Genomic DNA, 22,602 nt, shown 5'->3' on the forward strand with positions numbered 1-22,602 from the left:
ATCACTTTGCTGTACAGCAGAAATTAACACAACATTGTAAATCAACTATTCTTCAATTAAAAAATTTTTTCAAGTGAAATTTTATCTGTATATATAAATTATGAAATATATATATATTTCAATGAGGGAAATCGACTTAAGTGAAGCATAAATTAGAAATACATATACATTTCAGATGAGAGTAACCAGCTTCAGGGAAGCACAGGCTAAGAGTTTGGAAGCTTTCTTGTTCACTTCTGCTATAAAGGATTAGAGGGTTCCAGTCAATAAACAAAGCCATTTTATGGCTCCTGACGGGTAAATTTGAGGGGACTGATTTGGTCAAGGACCAGTATGGGGATGTTTCTGTTCAACAGTTAACAGGATTCAACATGATATGGAAAATACAGGCGTGCAAAACTATACTACGACGCTCACGTTGCCAGCTAAAGCCTAAAACACTGCCACATTTACATATGTGTCCATCTGTCTGTTTTTACACTTTATTTTTCCAACCAGTGGGTGAAGTGGTTTTCATCCAAGCTGCAGTCTGAATTTTTTTTTCACCCACCGCTTTCCATTCTATCATATAGCTGCATATTTTAAAGTGCATGTTATTTGTCTCTGGACGCACGTTTACTTGCACAGCCTTGGCTGGGTTTTCGTGTCTCTTCTGGAAGGTTAGCTCATCTTCTCCGGCCTGAGCTTTGCAGCGGCCTGCACCGGGGCCAGGTTGTCTCGGGATCACTGAGTTAGGGCGCAGTTTGTCGCCTTCTCCAGGTGGCAGAAATCCCCCAGCGCAGGCCGGGCTAGCGGCCAGGGCCACAGTCCAGCCGAGCCAGTGAGAATGGAAGTGCTTTCGGTCTCTTCAGTGGAGAGCCTGCGTAAATCCTGTGTAAATAGAAGGAGGAGAACAAAGAATGAGCCCCTACAGCTCTGAGCATTTGGAGCCATTTGGGGCTGAATTTGCTAAATGCTGCTTATACAGCCTGAAAAGTTGAAGAGAAAGGAGCTTAAAATCCCCTCTTTTTTTCCCTTTTTGCTCATACCCCGGGGGGAGGGTGTTCAGGACCAGGGAAGCCTGAGGTAAGCCGATGAAGACTTGTTTTTTCAGTGCTCTTTTGAGTGTGAAAAAGGTGGCCTGGGTCACTGTCCTCCCTTTAATGTCGGAAAACCCACACAGTTAGTAAATGTTGCATGTAAACGAAAGCATTTCACCTCTCCTGCTTCCCTCCATGCTAGTGGGCCATGAACCAGTCACTTGAAAAATCACAGAAAAATTTCACTTTAACGTGTCCAGACAGTTAAGCACAGCAGGAGAGTAAAAGAGATCAGTAATTAGCAGGTCTCACTGCTGGCCCCTCACCCCACCTCTCTCCCCTCGCCCTCCCCACATTTCAGGGTCTGTAGCTTCCCCCCTCCCCCCAACCTCATCTGATGTGAAAAAGGTAAATTGCAGATTTACTTTGAGGATGGTTCTTGGAAAGCAAGCTTTGTAAGGCTAGAGTCTAACATAGAACTGGGCAAAGGCAGCTGCTTCTTCTTCTTCTACTTCTACTTCTTCTTCTCCTTCTTCTTTTTGCCTCTTATTGAAAACCCTGATTCAGATTTCTCAGTGGGATGTCCTACGTTAAACTCCTGGAAGGTAGTCCCTGAAGGAAAATATCTTTTGACTCAGTACATTTTAATCCTGTTTTCAAAGTACCATATTAAAGGGAAAAAAGCATAAAGAAATGATGACAGAAAATGAGTTTCCAAAGAGCTTTGTGTTGCAGTTCCAAGGCTACAGGATACTTCATTTTTTAACTGTAATGTTCCGAGTAATTTGAACAGCCTGGGCAAGGGGCAGCCACTCTCTCCCAGCAGTCTCTCTTCCCCATTGGATTTGGACAGCTTTGAGAACTGGAGCACCGTTTTCAAAAAACAATATGTGACACGTGTCTCAGACATGTAAGGATCATCTCTGAGGAGGGCCGTGCCCTCCTGAGCAGTAAAACACTGGGCATGATACACCCAGTGCCTCTAGAGTAGGGAGAGTGGTGTGAGGGAGCCCGAGGCTGGGTGGCTGGGTTACCAGAGCCAAGGACTCCCTTCATGGACCTTCTTCAAAGCAGATTACATTCTCATAGGGGCCTAATAATATGTCTCAAGGCTCTTGCTGCCAATTTGTCCACCCCACTAACATTTGACTGTTTACTCTGTGTCAGGGCTTGGGAATCAGGGCCCCTGCATTGAAGAAGCTCACAGTCAAGCAGGACAGACAAATTAGTAGACAGATAAATTGCAAAACAGAAAAGTAAATATAGCAGAGGCAAGGAACAAACTGCTGAAGAAATCAAAGGCATAGTATACCAGCTCTGTTAATGGGAAATAGGGAAAGCTTGACAAAGGAGGTTCCTTTTTCATTGGGTTTTGAAGTTTGAATAGGAGTTTGCCTGGGCAAAGAAGAATGGGAAGGAGTAAAAAAAATGAAGACAAAGGGCATTTTTGGCCAAGGGCACAGGGCTAAAGGCATGGAATTTTGAAAGATCCCTTGGCTCAGAAAAGTTCTTAAAATTAAACAGATACTCCTATTTCAAAATCATATTTAATTTGAACTTTAGGTCTACAGGGAACAATAATAGTCCTGCAGATAATGGACATAACTGTAAAAATATGCATCTGTTTGTTTCTTGGTTCATAGTAACTTTTAAGTGTGCTGTCACCCACTGTCTCTTTAGTTCATGAATGTGAGTATATAAGGCCTCACTCTTGGGGTTTGTTTCTTGAGCAGTGAGGGCTAACCCAGAATCTAGCTTCACTTTTCACCTCTTCTTGTTTTCCTGGCAGCCTAAGGGAGAGGATAGAGGTTGTGAGCATGGGCTTTACAGGACAGGCACTTCTCTGCCACTTCCTGTGTGACCTTTGACAAGTTACTTAATTCTTTTGAGTCTCAGTTTTCTTTATCTATAAAATGGAATTGATAATAGTAGTTATTTCATTCATTTGTTGTGAAGATTGAGGACTGGAACATTGCAAGTGTCCAGTGAAAGTTACTTGTGATAATGAGGATAATGAAAGTGACAACAGTATTGATAAGGAAGAGGAGGATCCTGTACTCTAGTGAGACAGAAATGGTGTAGAAAAGGGACTGCTCTATTTAACATTAAATACTAACATTTAAAAATTCTATAAACTTGTATATGTATATGTATATATGACTATAGGCTAAAGTGTGCAGTTCATCTACAAATATATTTGGATACTTATGTACAAATTATTGAATTCTTTGAAAAAGGTAATAATATAATTTATATACTTAAAGTTTATAATCAGACATATAAATATCTATATATTCATGAATACACCTAAGTTCTGGAAGTAGGTTGGAAGATATGTGTGTGTGTCTGAAATTAGTGAATTTACATTGCCCAAAATAAAAATGATAATAAATATAGTGAGTTTCTATTTATCAAAAAAGAGAAGGGAAAAAAAAGCCGTGTTCTTTCAGGTGAGATATCACTCTTTTTTACCGTATGTATTTTATATGAACATATTTAACTATTAAACTTTGTCCAAAACTGGGAGAAGTGAGCATTAAATAATGTGCCACCGACTTACTCAAAAGAAGTACAAATGCTATTAACCAAAACATGTATTCATTTGTCCTAATATTTCTGTGAAAATACAATACTGAGAGGTTACTTTCAGATGTTTGTGATTTGACAGGGTGCCAAATGTCACAGAAGCCTTATTCTATCTTTAAAAAGTGACTTTAAGGCAGGGAATACATCACTTTAGTTACAGCTCCGTGAAGTAGTTCATAGTACTGCACGGTGATGACATCACAGCCTTGAGATCCTGACTGTATGGACAGTAGATGCTCAAATATTTGCAGCATCTCTGGGCTCTGAAGGTCAGTCTGGCGCTGTCCATATAAGGGCCTCCACTTGGACCACAATAAACCCATCATAAAAATCCCGAGTCTCAAAGACTCTTGCTGTACTGAATATATCTAAAGACTATACAGACACTGGCTTAGTTGTGAGAGAAAAGTTTGCACATTTCTGTTGGAACCTGGACCAGCCTGGACCAGTTCTAGCTCAGTCCCAGCCCCTGGGCCCTAGATCTAATCTCTCCTCTGCACTTAGACCTTTACCTGTAGGATCAAGCCTGGTTTGATAACAGAGTTCAAATGAGGTAATGCTTTGAAAAGTGAAAAATAACTTACAATATGTGAGAATACCAGTGGTAGTAACACTGGACTTGGAGTTACCTGGACTCTGGTTTATCCTTGATCACATGTAGCTGTGGAATCTTAGGCAATGATTTAACCTCTTGACCTCAGTTTCTTCACTGATAAATGTCGGGGCTGTTTTTCGGGGGAGGTAGGGAGGTGGAATAGGAAGAAAAAGATGGACTAGGACCCTCTTGGCTGTTGCACTTGCCCTATATTTCTGATAGGGCAGAAGGCCCCATCCCAGTGGTATTGGACTCATCGTAGCACATCATCACTGTTTGTATCGTTTCTTTATTCCAAACCAAGCAATTGATGTCTAAAATATAGACAGATTTTTGGCTAAATGGGGTTAAGACAATATGCCAATGAAAGGAAGTGGTGTCCTTTTGCCTGGGCAGTTTTTATGGCCAAGAATTGTATGGATTGGGAATTTCTGCTTAGAATCATCTGAGGATCCTCTCATCATGTGCCCATGTCTTTCCTTGATTCACTGGCTACATAGCTACAGAAATGGATTTTGCCTACACCTGGATACCCATGGTATCCCAGGATTAACTTCCTTGCAACTAGACTCCCTCAGTATTGCTCTTGTAGGTAGGTGTAGACCGGGGCTGCTTCCCCTGGCAGTGCCCTGTTCTGCGCGTAGTGTGCTCAGCTATGGAAGGCATCTGTGACCTCCTCCTCCAGAGCATGGGTGTAAATCCAGCTGGAGATGCTCTCAAAATACCTCAGAGTCTTGAAACAGGTGGAGGACGCAGAGATTAGATTCAGGCCTTTAGACAACCACCACCAGGGAGGGGTAGTGGGCTAAAGGGATATTCTCTGTGCCCTCCAACAGCGCTTCTCAAACTTGAGTGTCATCAGAATCACCTGGAATGCTTAGTAACCCTCAGATTGTCCGGCCCCGTCCCTGGAGGTTCGGATACAGTGGGTCTGGGGTGGGTCCAAGAATTTGCATTTCTCACAATTTCTTTGCCAGTGCTCATGGCGCTGGTCCGCATTTTGAGAGCCAGTGTTCTACAGCTTCTTTCTTCCTGTTTAACCCTCACCATCAGAAGATAAGGTGGGGCTACCTTGTGTTGGCCAGTACCCGTGACGGAGAGCACCACGGCTTTCCCACAGTGAATAAGGCCCTGGCCAGATTGTAGTTTCTCACCGTGACCACTAACCCCATTTGTGGCAGTAGAATAGAATTTTAACTATTCACCTGTTCTTGAGGTTGCATCTTATCTTAAATTAGAAGGTCATCTAGTTCGGTGGCTTCCAAAAGCCAGTTTAAAAACCAGTGCTAGGCTGATTGTGTAACCAAACCCAAGGAACTTGTTAAAAATACAAATTCTTTGTCCCTGCCCCAGGATATTTTGATTTAGTAAGTCTGGGATAAGGCCTGGGGACCTGTGTTTTTAACAATCTCCCCTGATAATTTAGTCCACTTCAAAGGTATCTATCCACAGGCCTTGAGTGTTTCTTTCCATGGTCACACACAGTGCGTTCAGTAACATGCAGCTATTCTGAGTATCTTTGCCCCAAACTTAGACTGTGCCTTTAGTCAAGGGATTAGCAACCTTTTAAAAGAAACATGCCCAGTAGTTCTTTATTTAGTTTTTCCCCATCAGAGGTGGCAACGTTGGTGGAATGGCCTTGGGTCAGCCCTTTAAAAAAGCTCTAACGGGCACTGAGTTCTTCAAAGAAGTGCCATTCCTGGCATGTTTGGAAGTGACTGCCTGCGCTCGGGCAGTCCACCCAGCCCCTTCGGGACCGTGAAGAGTGCAGTCGCGCCAGTTTGGGATTATCAAAGAGAGGGGAGGGCCCTTGAATAAACTCATTGATAAGTTTAGCCCTTTACTCATGCAGCAGACCGTCACTGGGTGTCTCCTGTGGCTCAGACATGAAGGTGTGCTCTCAGGATAAAAAGATAAACAAGACACGGTTCCTGCCCACACCATGGATCCCACACTTCTGAGTCCTAACTTCAGATGCTTAGATACATGCCATTATCTCCTTTTCCTCCTCTGACACGTGCATCTGTGCCCGTATACACACCATTTTCAGCACTGAAACTCATTTGGCACGGATGCCAAGGATTGCCAACGCAGCCCTAAAACAAGGAAACAATGTCCACTTTAAGGGTTACTTTAGTATCATCTGCACAGTTTTGTTTTAGGTTGCAGATCACACAGTTGCCTTTTAAAATTTTTCTTTTAAAAGAAAAATTGCTGTTGTCAGTCCTCTATGCTAGAGTTGGTTCACAATCCATTGGAGGAAAAAACAAATTTATTGTGTGTTTGCAGAAGAAAATTCCTATCTTTATAGAGGTATAAACACTAATATTAATTTAAAAATCTAATGTCTAGTATCCGGTTATTATAAAAATAGGTGCATTTTTCTTTACAATTATTTGTCACACTGGATCCAAATTCAAATATTTTACAACGTTTATATACATTTATATAAAATGGACCGCTTTATATTAAAATGCATATAATGCTCCTGTCTTCTCCAGTTTAAGTCAGTCATCAAAGGATGCTCAATCCAGCTTTTTTTTTTTTTTTTCTTGAGCTAAATATAGTGAATCATATAGTTTGAAGGTGTTACCAGCCCTCTCTGCTTTTAAGCAAGAGAGAATGTACTGTGGAAACCCTGTCTCTCATTTTTAAGGTCATTGATTGGGTTAAAAAGGCAAATGCCTTTTTTTGTTGAACTTCCTTCAATTAAGCCGTTAACCTTTTAAAATAAGTATATTCAAGAAATCTATCAAAAAAAGCTAAATGAGATTTTTAACAAAATCCTGACAATTTCAGCTTAAACATATACACAGAAACCATATGTGCTTAGGAAGAAATATATACACACAGGCATTGTTTACAGTGTGTGTTTTTATATTTGGAAGACATTGAAGGAAGAGCCATTCCATACATACATTATCTGAAATGTACATCCAGATAGCCCACATAGATTTTTCCATCCAGAGACAAAGATATCTTTATCCGTGGTAGGTCGACAGACAGACTGACTTCAAACTTGCACTTGCAGTGCGGGTTTTTTTCCCTCATCTCCGGGTACTGCTTTTCAAAATCGCCTCAGGCTATAGGACAGCACCTCAGATCCCCAAGGCCCACTGCCTGGCTCCTAATAGCCACTCTCCATCTGTGTCACATGAACAGCTGATGAGATCGCTCCAGTGTCTGTATTTTGGAGAGCATATCCACCCAGGTTAAAATGCTAGGGTTGCCAAGGAGCAGTCAGAAGCCATTAGTGTGGGTGAGAATTTGCCTTGCAGCAGTTCCTTGGCATGGTGGAAAGCGTGTATGCATGTCCCTGCTTGAGCTTGTGTGTGTGTGTGTGTGTGTGTCCTTGTGCAAGTGACCCCCTCGTGTACATGGGTGTGTAGGGAGGGTAGACAGATGAAGACTAGACTCCATCTAACCAGTATTCAAAAGTCAAATACCTTTGTTTCCCTGTACTCTGATTAGTTCTTTGACTACTCGGGGTCCTTTTGACTCACTTTTTCTTTTTTTTTTAATCATAACAGACGGCAAAGAAAAAGAGAACAGCAACTTCGGGGTCATGCTCTAGTGTTTGGGCAGATGGAAGGGAGCTGCTTTGCCTTGGGGCAGGGTGGTTGTAATGAAGTGGCCTGTCAGTCTGTAAATAGTGAGGGTCATCTCTTCCATGTGATGGAGGGTATCTCATTGCAGTGAAAATGGAAATGTCAATAAAATTAATCTGCCAGCTCTTTGCTGTGGCTTTTCTGCTTCTCTGGCCAAAGAAGGTTGAGGGTTTTTGTGGTGCGAAAGGAAAAGAACAGGTATAGGGAAGCCCGCCAAGCAGACGGGACAGGTTAGGAGGCGAGGGGCCTGTGGCAGGATATCCCACGTGGCCCAATCCAGGAGGAGGGAGCTGGTCTGGGAATGAGCTGGTGGATCTATAGCATTTCCCTGGGAAGCTGCGGAGCGTCTAGCTCTGGCTACATTGAGCACAGAGTTTATTGTTTTAGGCTTTCTTGGACAAGGTTTTTACTTAGCATGGGATTTATGGCATTTACCGCTAATGAATGTCTATTCTTAAATTACAAAAACCCCCCATCTCAGCGCAATTCCCAGATGTCCTTCCAGGACCCTGGCTTCTTAAACACCAGCAGGGAGCATAAACTCTCCACTTCTCTGTTTTCCTCTTTCGTGTGGCTCCAGGCTAATGATGTGCAAGGAAAACACAGCCATCTATAAAGCCCCAGTGCTGTCCCCGTATTCTTCATTTATTTTGCATTTGATTATGCTACAAGTCGGATCTTGTTTCTTTCCTTTTTTTAAAGTTATTAGTTCAAATATTAATGTAGGGATATGGCATATATTGCTTCTCTTGATTGATGCCTTCCCAAAAACAGGAAGACGTGCCCGTATGAATTTTAAGAAAGTAGGGGTCCTGCAATGCCTTGCCAGAAGAGTTTTTCAGATACATAATTTAGATGCCCTCCAGGCAGGCTTTCAAGGCATTTTTGCCGGAGGGCAAGAAAAAATAACTATGACTGTTAAAAGTAAATGATTTTTGCTAATGCACAATTAATGCCAGAGAAAAAGCACAGAAGAGAAAGATGTTGATAGAAACTTCTGATTAAGTGAGTACCCTACCTTGATGTGCATCTTTTTTTTTTTTTTTTTTTTTTTAATGATAATGATCAGTGGTGCAGAGAGCTAAAAGTTTTCATGTCACGCGGATGCTGAGTCCAGGGTCATCTGAGGAGTGTGATTAGTTCTTAGTGTGTGTGCTTAGGAGGTGACAGTTCTAGGAGGGGCTGAGCAGGCAGTGTGTTATGTGCAATGAACAGTGACACAGTTACTGTCACCTATGCAGGCAGCCTAGAATATATAGACTACAGAACATTTAACTTGATTACCCTACAGTATGTGTTCACTCTGGGCATGGGGATGCATTTTCGCTGAATGGGTTTTCTGACGGCGGTTTTCCCACACTGGATTCCATAATTGACAAAGAACTACTGCAGTGTGTCAAGAGCACAATTAGAATGGAATTAATGATATGGGCGAGTGTGAGACACACAAAATTAACATTTGAAGAGGTCTGGTTTAATTTTGTCTTTTACATATTTGTGTCTCCAATTATACTTTAATGAAAGAGAATATACCCGCTTAATGGATTTCTTTCAACAAGCTTAGCTGAGCTCGTCATTAGCTGCTTGTTGTTGTTGGCACCCTTTTCTGTGTTTTCTCTAATGTATTTTCATTTCTTTCTACTAGGGGATGGTTTAGACAACAGTGTAGCTTCACCTGGCACAGGTGACGATGATGATCCAGACAAGGACAAAAAACGCCAGAAGAAAAGAGGCATTTTCCCCAAAGTAGCAACAAATATCATGAGAGCATGGCTCTTCCAGCATCTCACAGTAAGTCAAGATGAAAGAGAAAAATAAGTTTTGTTGTGTTGCCTTCTCCTAGCAAGTTAGATGGGCTCATACAGATTTTTTTTTTGAAAATAGTGCCTATTTTCCCTTTCTCGAAATCTGATGGTTAACAGAGCAGTTAAGGTTTTACCAACTCTCATCCCCCCAAAGAGTACCCTGTAGAAAGGAGGAGTTTTTGTTTCCATAGGTCAGGAATGGACCTTATTAAAAATGGGCTAGGGCCCTAAACAGTATATATAAATAAGTGTGTTATTTACGCTAAAAGGTGTGAGAGCAACTTCAGATAATGCAACCAAGGGAAACAGCTGTAAGGAGCTCATGAATCCATAAACATTGCCGATCACACTCGTAACGAAAGCCATCTCCTCTAGCAGGCAAAAAAAAGCACTTTGCCACATGCATGTCCAAGCTCATGGTACCAGGGGCAACTCTAATTGCTGAAGCAGCTTGCAAACATGTCACATGTTTATATGACAAACGCAGAAGGGTTATAGGTGCTATAACGCCTTTGTTTCTAAGGTAGAGATTAAAGATTCATTTTTAGCGGTTCAAGTCCATTATCATATAAGCCGATCCTGTTCACTTGTGGGAAAAGATCAACTATGTGCAACATTTTTAAAGTAACAGTTTATCTTCCTGTTTGCAGTCGGTTTTTTGCATCATTTTATATATACCATTGACTCTAAGACCCTCGTGACAAAAACATTACAAGATATTTTTACAGAGGAACTAGGCACTCATATTTTACTGTTCATTTGGAAATTCTGGGAAAATGGTGACGATGTCAGAGGCTGTTTCTTGCTATGAGATTGTTTTCAGGCCATTCTATTTAGGCTCATGCTTAAAAATAGAGTAGCACATTGAAAGCTGAAGGTCTTTGATTATCCAACTTGTGGGTTGCCATGCTGAATGACATTAGTTACAGTGTCATGGGTCCAGCACAAGGTTCCACTTTTATTTATGGCGGTAGCAGCTGATCTGCTCTTGTAGCAGAGCTACAAAGGGCAAGGGGTGGGGCGAGAGCAGCGGTGGGGAGGTGGGGAGGGCAACGTGATAGATTCACATTCCTAAATCGGCCATTTTGATGTAAGGACATTAGTAGCAAGCTAAGGTGTATCGATCTGGCCGGTGGTGTCAGGATTAGCTGGGAGAACCAACGAGGCTGCCGTGGCAGTGGTTATTCTTGCCTTGCAGCTATGGCCATTTCAAAGGTCAGGGCCCTGCACTGACTGGGCTCAGAGGAATTAGACAGAACATGCAGTCTCTGGGCTGATTACTTAACCAAAGACAAAATAATGAGTCCTAAGCAAATACTGACTAATTGAAAGGGCTGTAAATCCATTACATATTGGTCAGGGATAATCAGGAGTATTTAATCACTTTTATCTATTCAGGAGCACTGAAGCTGCAACAGCAAAGCCCTGAACCTTGCCATGTGGTTATTATTCTCATCATTATCAAAATTACTTCACAGCTGTTCTTTGCTACATCACCTCAGCTGGAGATTTACTAACCTGTAAAATGTTTTTAATTTGGAAGTCGAATGAGTGTGAGGGGAGGGGTTTCTCATTTTTAACTGAAGGTTTGTTTGGTTAGAGTAGCAAGTAAGAAAGGCAGGGTAGGAGTGAGTGGATGGCAGGCATGCAGCCTTCTCCCACCAGCAGCTCACCTGTCTGGCTTCCTCCCTCTGTCTTCCTTCATGCTCGGCCTTCCTTGGTTGAAAATCAAGACTTCAACGATTGCTTTCCAAGCCAACATCCCCATGTATTTTCACAGAACAGCAGGATCTTAGAGAATTTGGCTGCTTTGTTTACAAAACCAGGAAACTCAGACCCAGAAAAGGAAGTGATTGGCTCAAGGTCCAGCTGCAACCAGGACCCAAGCCTTTCTTGTCCCCAGCTCCGTGCTCTTTCTACCACATTATGATGACTTTGCGAAGATCACGATCACCTTTAACAGTTGCATATCAATCTCACAGCCTCTGCCATCAAAATGCTCAGCGTCAAAGGGGGGAAACATGGAGAAGCAAAGTGCTGTTTGCTTTACTTGTTTTTAAAATTTTCCTGCTCCCCCAACCTTTCCGAATAGAGAAGACTTACTTTGCACCTCTCTCTTGAGGCCAACTCTCTCCTTCACTGCCCAGGTCTGTGCCCCGCTGGACCTCCTGCCTTGCCCTGTTGGTGCCTTATCTCCCACCTCCCTGTCCTGGATTCAACCCACTGTGCACCGTGGCCACGGGCGAGGAATTGTGTGTGGCCACTGATTCCTGGGTGCTCCTTGTGGCTGTACTATACACTAGGTACTGTGTACTATGTACCTTCTCCCCACCCCGAGGTTGTTTTCATCTAGATAAATGTGTATGAGGCTTTGTGCAGAATTCTCTGTCCAACTGAAAATTTTAATTAATGCCTGTCCTTGGAGTGGGGAGAGAAGACTCAAATAGCCTGAGCCGGGGAGTCGGGAAACCAGCATTTCGAGTTCAGTTTTCCTGTGTCCTGCCCGAACCTCAGTTAAGTCAAGTTCTCTGGACCTTCCATTCCCCTATTTTTCAAACAGATCTGCATGTTGCAGTCTCCTTTCCCACACTCATGTGTGTTGGTTACACTCAGAGAACAGTCAGAGCACCCCTGTGCCCCAACCTCCTGGTCATCCTCTCCTCTCAGTCCCCCCCTTCCTTTTTATTTTCCATTAAGTGCTTTCTTTTTCTCCTCCCCATGACCTTCTTTCACATCATGCCCCTTTCATTACTTTCTCCGTTGGCTTTGTCTCTCAGTCTGTCTCTCTGCTCCCCTCCCCAGCCTTTTCTGCACCTCCCTTGTATGTAAGGAAATTCTCCTGGGCTTTCTCTTTGAAAACGTCTTCCCTCTTCATCCCCACGTCACCCCAACTGCAGAGAAGAGGTTCAGTAACTTTGATGAAGATGGTTCTGTAAAACTTTTACTTCCCAATCTTTAATGATCTGAAAGATTTACTCGGCTATAATTCTGAGCGCAGAAACCAAGAATAGAGACCCCTAACTAACGACATGTTAATTTAGACCCCTTTTCTTACATGCACTAACAGGCGTGAGGAAGTCCTTGGAAATAGAGATGCCCCACTATATTTTTCTGTCATTTAATTAATTTCAACTTTCAAAGTGAAATGTTGGCTCTAGCTCACTGAAAATAGATGTAGTCTAAATTATTATTTCATGTAAATTTCTTTACAAGTGCATGATTCAATGTGCATTCCTTCATTATTAGTCTCTTTAACGTTATTTCAAACTGGTTTGTTCCCTTTTGTGCAGTATGACCTGTTCTTGTATTACAATAATCCCTGATGTACCCTTTTTTCTTTCTTTTTTTAAAAAAGAGGCTAATTGAATTATCTCATTATTTTAATTTGTTAAGCAAATGTATTTTGCATCTCAGGATGTGTTCTTAAAGAAGGGGGCTGCTGAGGCTTTGCCCCCTGAATGGGCCATTGGCCCATTTTGACATTCATGCATTCATTAACTAGCAGAACATAAAAGAACTCTGGTTGTATTTTTTTTTTTCCAAACACCCAACCAGCATGGAGCAACTTTTCCCAATAAGCCACAGGGGTCTCTCTACATATGTTCTCAACTGCAAGCTATTGTCACCTATTCTGAATACCTCAAAAGGCCCAGAGAGAAAAGAACCCCACCTCAACAAAGGCCAACTGTAGCAATTGTTAAGTCTTAGTCTCAATATGACAAAAATCATTAACCTTCAGTTTTCTTGGAAGAACAAGTTCCACTACAACTGTAACAGTTAAAACAATCTCTCAAATTCCTATGCACCACCAGCTTTACGGGAAAAGGTAGTAAACTCACAGCTAATCGATGATATTGAGGAAAATATTTAAATCCAAAGTGGCCTCAAAAAACCAAACTGAGGAACTGATGAATTGAGGAATTTCCATAGTCTGAGTTAAAGCACTTTGAACTTGCTTAGTCTGAAGCTAAATAATTAGTTTGTAGTTTCTAACTACCAATTTCGAAAATGTCCTTTAAATATCACAATAATTTTCAGGAAATGAATTCATATAAATATTTAAAGGCTCACAATAATTTTAAGGAAATAAATCCATGTAACTATTTTTTAGAAATTCAACTAGCAAACGCATCGTGTGTTACTGTTACCCCCCTCTTCTACTGGTGGACGGCTCTGCCTGGCTTCTCAGACTAAGAAATCTAGTGAAGATCGAAGAAAGAATCTGTTGGAATGTATGTGCTTTCGCTGGAAAGTACCCAATGGCAAAAAAACGTAGGGAAATCCTAGGGAAGTATATTCTTTTCCCTAACACATGGAGATTATGATATCATAAAAGTAAGCCTGCCATTACAACTGTTTTTATTTAACTTCAAAGATAGTTAAAGAAAGAAACAGCAAGAAATAATACCCGGGCTGACGGTTTATTCTAAACCATGAAAAACTCCTCCACGCCAAGAAGCCCTTAGTGTGCTCAATTAGGCTCTCAGGCACCTTCTTTTCTCAGGCACTTCTCTTGCCACCTTCAACAGCTCCCCTAGTTGTGCTGCAAAGAATATATTTGATCATGGAATGAAAACAGGAAGCGCTCACACACAAAGACACCACTTGCTCATACCCGTTTCTGACTAAAGATTTTCTTATTTGAAAACATAGGGATAAAGCTCACCCTTAGTGGATGTGGGACTTCTTTCAAAGCTATGTGTACAGAATCAGAAGCAAATTTATTTTAAAGTGATATAATATCATGCAGCCTGCTGGATGCAGGTTCTAAAAACTCTGCCCTTTGTTCATGGCAAAATGCTTCACCCCTCTCCATATCTCTGGTGGTAAAGCGAGTGGAATGAAGCGTGCCTCTCAGGTGTTCACCAGTTTCACTCCTTGCCTATTAGAGTTCGTTCATGGGATTTTGTAAAGGTCTCTTTTGAGTAATGAAAATGTGTTTTAAAGTATATTGTCCTACAGAGACAATGCACCCAAGTAATGAGTAAATACGGCTCCATGTTACGTAGAGAAACTTGTTTCTTCTCCAGTGAATTCAAGACCATATGACAGTCAACCTAGTCATCTCAAATTTTTTATTGTATTGTATATGTGTATACACACACACACAAACACACAGAAGAGAGAATGAGAGAGAGAGAGAGAGGAGAGAGGGGCGAGACTAGACCATTTTGCCTTTTAACTGGTTCTCTTCATCTTGTATAGATCCAGACAGTTTCTTTTCTCAATGAGGCAACACAGTGTCAAGGTTAAGAGCACAGGGCCTGGAATCTTCAACACAGTAGCTTTTTGATCTTGAGCATTGAGGTCTCTGGACCTCAACATTCCATATCTGTAGAATGGGGGTAATTTTAGAACCAACGTTGCAGGCATTAAATGAGACAACGTAAAGCATTCAGCTCCATGCCTGGCTCTTGTAATAAGTACATACTATAAAGTAACTATAATTTTGTCTTATAATCTAGTTGAATAGCTACCAGGAGACTTTGACCAGTTGAACTGGGCAACCAAAATTACCACATACTTTCCTGGGACTGTGTGAAATGGAGAGACTGGCTTTGCCAGACAAGTCCCAAAGGCCCCTCGGCAGGAGAGAACATAGTCTAACCTCCACCTTCTAGAGCCATGTAAACATTGGATGGCTGCCCAGTGGTGCTAGGTGATCGCATCAGAGAGTCCTGATGCCCATGGAAAGCCAGAGCATCCTGGTGAGCCTTCTGGGATGGGGGTGGGAGGTAGAAAAGAAACTGGCTGTGAAATAGTTCGGAACGCCTCAGCTGGGGCCTCCTTTTGGTAGAGAACCTCCCCTTCCCCATAACGGTTCCAGTACGTGAATAGCATTTAGAGTCTCCCGCTTCCTCAGAGTACCAGAGTCTAGGCTCTCTGAGAGACAGCACAGTGTGGGTTTTTAAAAAGGGTCACTGGATGTGAAATTAGGCTTGGGTTTTAGCTCTGTGGTCGTGGGTGAGCTATTCAACCTCTGAACCTATTTCCAGGCCTACAAAATGAAAAGAGTAAATATGTGCTCTACTTAGCTGGTTGGGTTGCTGCGAGGCTCAAATGATGTGGTCAGTTTGTAAACTGTAATGTGCTGCACGAAGTCGAGTACTTTGGTTTTTGGTTGTGAGCTTGGGACTCCAGCAGCTTGAGGCCTCTGGTACCTCATGAAATCACCACGAGTGAGAGATGCAGTGCAGCCTGCCTCGTTCTTCTCTACCCCGGTTTCTCCACTTGTCCATTTCCACAAGGGTATCCATGGAGACACCGTGATAATTTCCATCATTAGACGTCTTTTTAAGGGCCTCGAATGGTAAATTGAATCAGTATTTCAGGGACGTTAGTTATTTCTACTTGGAAATTAGTGCCCTCATGATTCTGAGATCTGTCTACTTTAATACGACTTGCTATGGGCCAAATTAATCCCAAATATAAAATGTTGGCCTTACTTACACAGGGAAAGATGGCCTTTCTCATATTCAGGGATACAGATGTGCACGGAATACGAGTGGGGCTCATGGGCTGAGACATGCTTGTGTGGAAATGCCTGTACAGAACACACAGCTGAAAAACACCAGCAGAAAGAGCCTCCCGCAAACATGCAGCAAAGTGAGGCCGCCCATAGCCTTAGCCTTCGCATTGTTTTCCTGCTTGCCAGGAGAAAACATCTGTGAATTATTTGAATGGAACCTTATCCTAGAGATCGGCTGAATTGGTGTCATCTCTGTTTAATTTTAGGAAATGATGTCACAATGCATTAAATAACAATGCTGGGTGATTTATTTGCCCGTGGACATGCTGTCCTAAGCATTCCTCTTCTCTTGCAATGTTTCCAATTAACTGTAAGCTTGAGTGTTCTTCCCATTTCATAATGATTTTGAGGGGTGGGGGCTGGAGATTGGGGTGGGAAGAGTGGTAATTTCAGAGGTTGCCGAGGTTCAGAGCTAATGGCACATCCGTCATGTTCTTATTGGGGCAGGAGGGTACTGAACGTCGGGGCTGTGATCATCACTGGCAACCTACAACAGTGTTGGTTTTCAAGAATGTCTAAAAAAAGAAAGCCTGAACGTTCTGATCCTAGCCGTCCAACGAGCCACTAGATAATTTTAATAGCGACCTGCATACTGTAGCTTCTGCCTTTATCAAAGTTTCCATGCACTCCCTTCTTCAGTAAAGAATAGAGGACATAAGTCAATTCTGTGTGCCATCTGTCGTCGTTTTTACAATTTCTCAAATTAAAGAGACAGGCCAAAAATTTAATGTTATGTTGAATCCTAGAAACTCCTCTAGAAGAAATGAAATTGCAACTAAATTTACTTTGTCTCTCTTGAGGGAAAGAAAAAATGCATGCTGCTGTGTCATAACCTTTTACTCGCACTCCCAATTTGGTATTTAGGATTGGATTATGAGGGGTTCTGCATGTGAAAGCCTGCTGTGTTTGGGACTCAGCAGCCTTTGTCCACATTCTGAATGACTTTGAGGTAAAGTCCCTAGTACAGTGGCCGCAGCAGTGGCCTTTTGTGGAGGTGATGAGATGTATGGTCTCCTCAACGCAAACACGTCTGGTCAGGACATTTCAAAAGTATATCAGACAATCCCATGGATCTCATCTGAGATAGACTTAGAAAATTAAGTCCCAGATTATGAGCTACGAGCTGACAGACACATTTTAAAAAATAAGTAACTGAGGGAGAAGATTGAAGAATGAAATGCTTATTAAATTACCATCAAAAAGAAACTAAAATAATTATTAGCTCAAAGTTTAGCACCCAATTTCATAAAATATCACTCTAATTGTTTAAAAATACGTTAAGGAATTCAAGGAGATGGAGAATTGAGGACCCTTGAATAAAAGAAAATAGAAGGCGTGTGCATATCTGAATATTCAGCTATTTAAAAACTCCAAGAATAGAGTGCCATTAAATGCTGTTTAGTGAAACCCGTGAATATTCATTCAGATCATAGAGAAAATTTCCATTTCTTCATTCCACGTGACTACAGTTTGCAAGTGTATTCTGTGGAGAGGTGGAGTTGTGGGGAATTAAAGTCCAGTTTGACTAGGTTATGAGAACACTCGCTGTCCCTCAGCTTTGCTGCAGGATAGGGTCATAAAGTGACCCTTAACATTCAGGATTCATTTTGATTTTAGAGACTGTTACTGCACAGATTTCAGAGGACTCCTGGAGATGCCCTGTCTTCTCTGTGCTGTAGTCTGTTTTTGCAATTTGAAACAGATTATGACGTGCAAAGATGATATCCAGCCCCACTGTTCCCATTAAGAAATAGTGACTTGGGTAGGAAGCGTTAGGTTGGGTGAATGGAATTTGCCATGTTACATTGACGTGCTGCATACCACTTTCTCAGTTGATTGGCAGCAGTTGTTTACAGTATGCAGAGTAATCACTGGCACCCTTTAAAGGTGTATTATCCTCTTAACACATAATAGTAATGCCATTTTCATGCTTTTACATTTGCTATTCATATTTTGAACTGCCAAGTCCCAAATCTGCCAGAACTAATTTAAGTTGTTTTTATCTAATAGTGGATAAGTTGTCAAATCACAATATAATGGCAGATAATTTTTCTTAAACTCTAGTTATACTTCTTGGTTATAACAGATAATATGAATATTTGTTAACTCTGACTTGATTGTCCACAGAAAGAAAAATTACAACTCAAGAGACTATTATTGTGGAATTCTGTGATGACAAGAAATGAAGAGAATATTATCTAGTTATTCTGAGCATTATAGGAAATTAACATGAGCCACTAATCAGCCCTCTTCCAACCGCCCTGACCCTCAATTTACTGATACTTGATTTGCCTAACATAGCCAGATAATGGAGATCTACCCTTGTTAATCCCAGCACCAAATCTTGTTGCTGCTCTTAATTTTAATACTTCAGTTATCTGATTATAACTATCTAGACATATTTACTTCTTGCATCATTCCCCTACACTCACAAGTATTCCAGAATTAATTTTGACTTGGAAATATCTGGTGATTCCATTACTAATAGTTTAGAAAAGGGTAATCCCGTAACTCTGGTCATCCTACAATTGTAAAATGGCTTATTTCTTGCCCTGGGACACCTGGTGTGACCCTGTCATAAGCCAACAATGAACAACCCAAGTGTACTGGGGGTGGTGCTACACTAGTGTTGCAAAAAGAAAAAGGCTTTTATCAAACAGAATATGTGAATGCTGGATTATTCCCTCTAAATTTGGTGACATGTGAAAAGTTAGGGTTCCATTTCAGTGTTTCAAGATACCTGCAGGCAGCTCATGAGTTGTTACACTTGTTTTAAACCCTGCCTCTCAGTGAATTAAAAAAAAAAAGTGGTAAGAAAAGAATGCATGGGCCATATGAGATCATTATTAGTCAGTTATAAGCTCAGTTTAGTTTTTGCGTTAGTTTCTAGGAAACCATAAATTTAGACCCATGTGGCAAAATCCCACCGATTACTTGATGGCACTTTGATGAGGACCCCTCTTATCGCTTAATCCTGATGCTTTTATGTTTGCTGGTGAACCACTTAAGTGATAATCAAATATGACCATGTGGAAAGGCATCAGTTTTTAATATGACCTTTGTTACGAGCCTGGGAATCCTTTCAAAACAGTTTGGACTTTTTTTTTTTCTTCCCAGAGCAAGTTTAAAGGAAAGTGTGATTTAGTTCTCTTTGGTTCATACATGCTTATACTCTCTTATCAATGTCTATCCCAAATACCCCCCTGCTTATTTGAAATATATATAATCAATTAAATAGAAAGGGGCTGCTTAAATTCTCCGGAATCTATGGTTCGACATGATTGGCGCAGACAATGGAAATGTTTGGAATTCGTCACCGAATCAGTGCTTCTCTTACCTTTAGACAGCGAGGACAATCTGTTAATTCTTTGTGCTCTACAAAAACAAACAAACATTTGAGGGCAGGGAGAAAGAAATTCCTCCTGTTTATAAGACTGCATAAATATACCAGAGGTGGCAGCATTCAGAGCAATTCAGTCAGCCTTTTGCTCTCTGAGTTATCTTGGGCAAGTCAGTTAATTTTCTGAGTGCTGGTTTTCTCATCTTGTTGTTTTGAGGGTTAGCTGAGATTAGAAATAGCCCTTTGAAAAAAGCAGAATGCTCTGCAAGTATAAAATGTTCTTCATGAATGTTTTCGTATAATCCACTGAAATAATTAATTTGCTCTGTCTTAGCTCCATGAAACCTGAACTTGGATATGGGTGAAACACTCTTCAAAGAAAAATATTATACTCGTTTCTTTAGACCTAAGTCTGTTTTGGAATGAGGATCAAATCCTACCGTTAGCATGATGCATACAAGGAAAAGGGAAAAAGATCTTGTGCACCATTCATACTGTGGCACAGTGTTAGTGGCATCATGAGTCAAAGTACCTTTTGAAATTGCATAAACTCAAACTTAAGAGAAAGAACGAGATGATGGCAAATTAACCTCACTATAAGCTTATTCATACTTGTGTTATTATAACTTTGGGACCAGCTCCTTGGAGGTTTGGACATCTTTGTTCTTTATTCATAAACTTTTCATCCTGAGAATTAATGGGTTCACCAGCTTGCCACTTTTCATCCTGGTGAGGATGAGCAGTTTTACATCTCTAAAATGGCAGTCTCATAGGCCCACTCTAAAGAAGGTGCAATCCTGTGAGAGACACATAATTATCTCATTGCAGCCAGAGACTAGTGGGAATATTATTATTATTATTATTATTATTTTAAGTTTCTTTTCAATTCTCTCTTTTTTTTTTTAAAATAAATTTATTTATTTATTTTTGGCTACTTTGGTTCTTTGTTGCTGTACATGGCTTTCTCTAGTTGCAGAGAGCGGGGGCTACTCTTTGTTGCGGTACGTGGGCTTCTCATTGCGGTGGCTTCTCTTGTTGTGGAGCACGGGCTCTAGGCACGCAGGCTCAGTAGTTGTGGCTCGCGGGCTCTAGAGCACAGGCTCAGTAGTTGGGGCGCACAGGCTTAGTTGCCCTGTGGCATGTGGGATCTTCCCAGACCAGGGCTTGAACCCGTGTCCCCTGCACTGGCAGGCGGATTCTTAACGACTGCGCCACCAGGGAAGCCCGGAATTATTATTATTTTTTTTTTTTTAAGATAGTTTCAATCCGGGTGCTAAAATCAGGCTACATTTGATTCTACATTCAGAGATTTGTGGATGCTACAGCTTTTAAGACAGAAGCCTCTGGCTGAAGCATAGAATATGTATGGGAGAATAGGGGGGGAAAGTTCGGAAAGGTATACTGAGGCCTTAGGTTTAGACACATAAGCCAGATACCTGGGTAGAAAACTCTGTGGATGTTAGAAATGATGAGACTGCAGTTTCAGAGTGTGGGCTGATCTTTGTAGAAGCAGTGCTTGAAACCATGGCATTGTATAAAGGTAAGGAAGGAAGAGAGCACAGAGAGAGGGGATTTGAGGATAGAATCTTCTTAAAATCTACATTTAAAGGGAGGAAGAGAGAAGGTAATGAACAGAGATAAAGAAAGCAGATTGGTAGGAGCATAATCAGATCATGTGAAGAGAGAAGGAGTTTCAAAGTAGAGGAAGTAGATTCTGTAGAAAGATCAAGGACAATGATATTAGCTAAAAATAAGCCTTTGGATTTGGCACTTGGGAGTCGTGGTCTATCTCTGAATTCCACGGGACCGAGGAGTGAGCAGGCAAAGTAGGAAGGGAACAAAGGAAGAACAGGGGACTGTGCGTAGGGGTGGCAGCGTTTATCAGCAGAGGCGGATCAGGTGAATCAGGTGTTGCATCAGCGGTGGGAAGGGATCCTGGGGAGAGAAACTGAGGTGTAGGTGTTGGGAGAGGCGGGGTGGGAGGGGGTGAAGAGAATGACAAAGGATAATCCGAGGTTCAAGAGGAAGCCAATGAAGGTGGGGTCAAAACACAGGTAGAAAGGTGGGTAGGAGGCAGACACATTTTGTAAAGGGTAGGAAGAAAGCTGAGGGACTTGAGAAAAGAGCTTCTCTAACTGGATGAGTAGGAACTGTGGAAAGTGTGATCCAGAGCTCCAGAGCGAATTAGGAAGACACAGCAGGGTGGCCTCGAGCACATAGGGCCAGGCTGGAATGGACCTGCTCCACCTCATTGCAGCCTTTCCCAGGTAGAGCTCAGGAACCCAGGAGCAAGAGGGCAAAAGGAGACAACAAGAAAAATCTAAGCCTGGGATTGACAGCATGAGTGACAGGGAGGGTTTTACTTAGAGAATTCTTTAAATGGCTGACTAATAAGTCAAAATTCCCACGAGATATTCTTTCCTTGGATTGTGACTGAAAAAGGATTCTATGGTTCTTCTGAATAATGAAAAAATTAGGAAACGTCAAGATATTTTTGGAAAAGAAAAATGAGGACGGTCTTGCACTGAGTGTTATTAAAATAGATTATAAAGCTACAAGGTGTGGCACTGGCTAACACAATAGGCAGAATGATCATTTGAACAAAATAAGAATACACAATTTAATCCAAATATATGGAGGTATTTATTAATTTTAAGGGCATCACTTCAAATCAATTGAGAAAAAAAGAGTAATTCAAAAAATGGTTTTTGGTTAGTGGTTTAACTATTTTTGAAAAAAACATCAAAATGAGTTCTGCATTTAAGAGTTCTTTGAAGTAGATTTAACTATTTCTCTTTCCTTTATTTAGTGAAATCCTTTCAGAGCACAAAAGCAAAGAAATTATAAAGAAAAATGGTGACTGATTTAATAAAACAAGAATAAAAATTAATAGCTTTTGAATATCAAGAAAACACCACAAAATAAAGGCAAACATTAAACTGGCAAAAATATGTACATCATATAACAGGCAAAGGGTTAGTCTCCTTAATAAATATGGTGTACAAATCAATAACGAAAAAAGTACAGTAGATAAAAAGGCACAGGTGAATAGATCCATTCACAAAAGAAGAAATACAGATGGCCAATAGGCATTGAAAAAATCTTCAAGGTAATTAGTAA

At 41.3% G+C, this 22,602-nt stretch overlaps 1 protein-coding gene across 3 annotated transcripts in view; it reads left to right on the forward strand.

Moving 5' to 3' along the window:
- The window catches only part of MEIS2 (Meis homeobox 2), a 198,564-nt gene that overhangs the window by 50,626 nt on the left and 125,336 nt on the right, over window positions 1-22,602 (forward strand). For all 3 annotated transcript variants that reach the window (XM_061180537.1, XM_061180538.1, XM_061180539.1), the window contains one exon: window positions 9,454-9,599. In XM_061180537.1, coding sequence (XP_061036520.1) covers window positions 9,454-9,599 — 146 coding nt within the window. The remainder of the gene's footprint in view (window positions 1-9,453; window positions 9,600-22,602) is intronic.

The sequence above is a fragment of the Eubalaena glacialis genome, chromosome 2 (genome assembly GCF_028564815.1).
Source record: "Eubalaena glacialis isolate mEubGla1 chromosome 2, mEubGla1.1.hap2.+ XY, whole genome shotgun sequence".
In the NCBI taxonomy this organism is placed as follows: Eukaryota; Metazoa; Chordata; class Mammalia; order Artiodactyla; family Balaenidae; genus Eubalaena; species Eubalaena glacialis.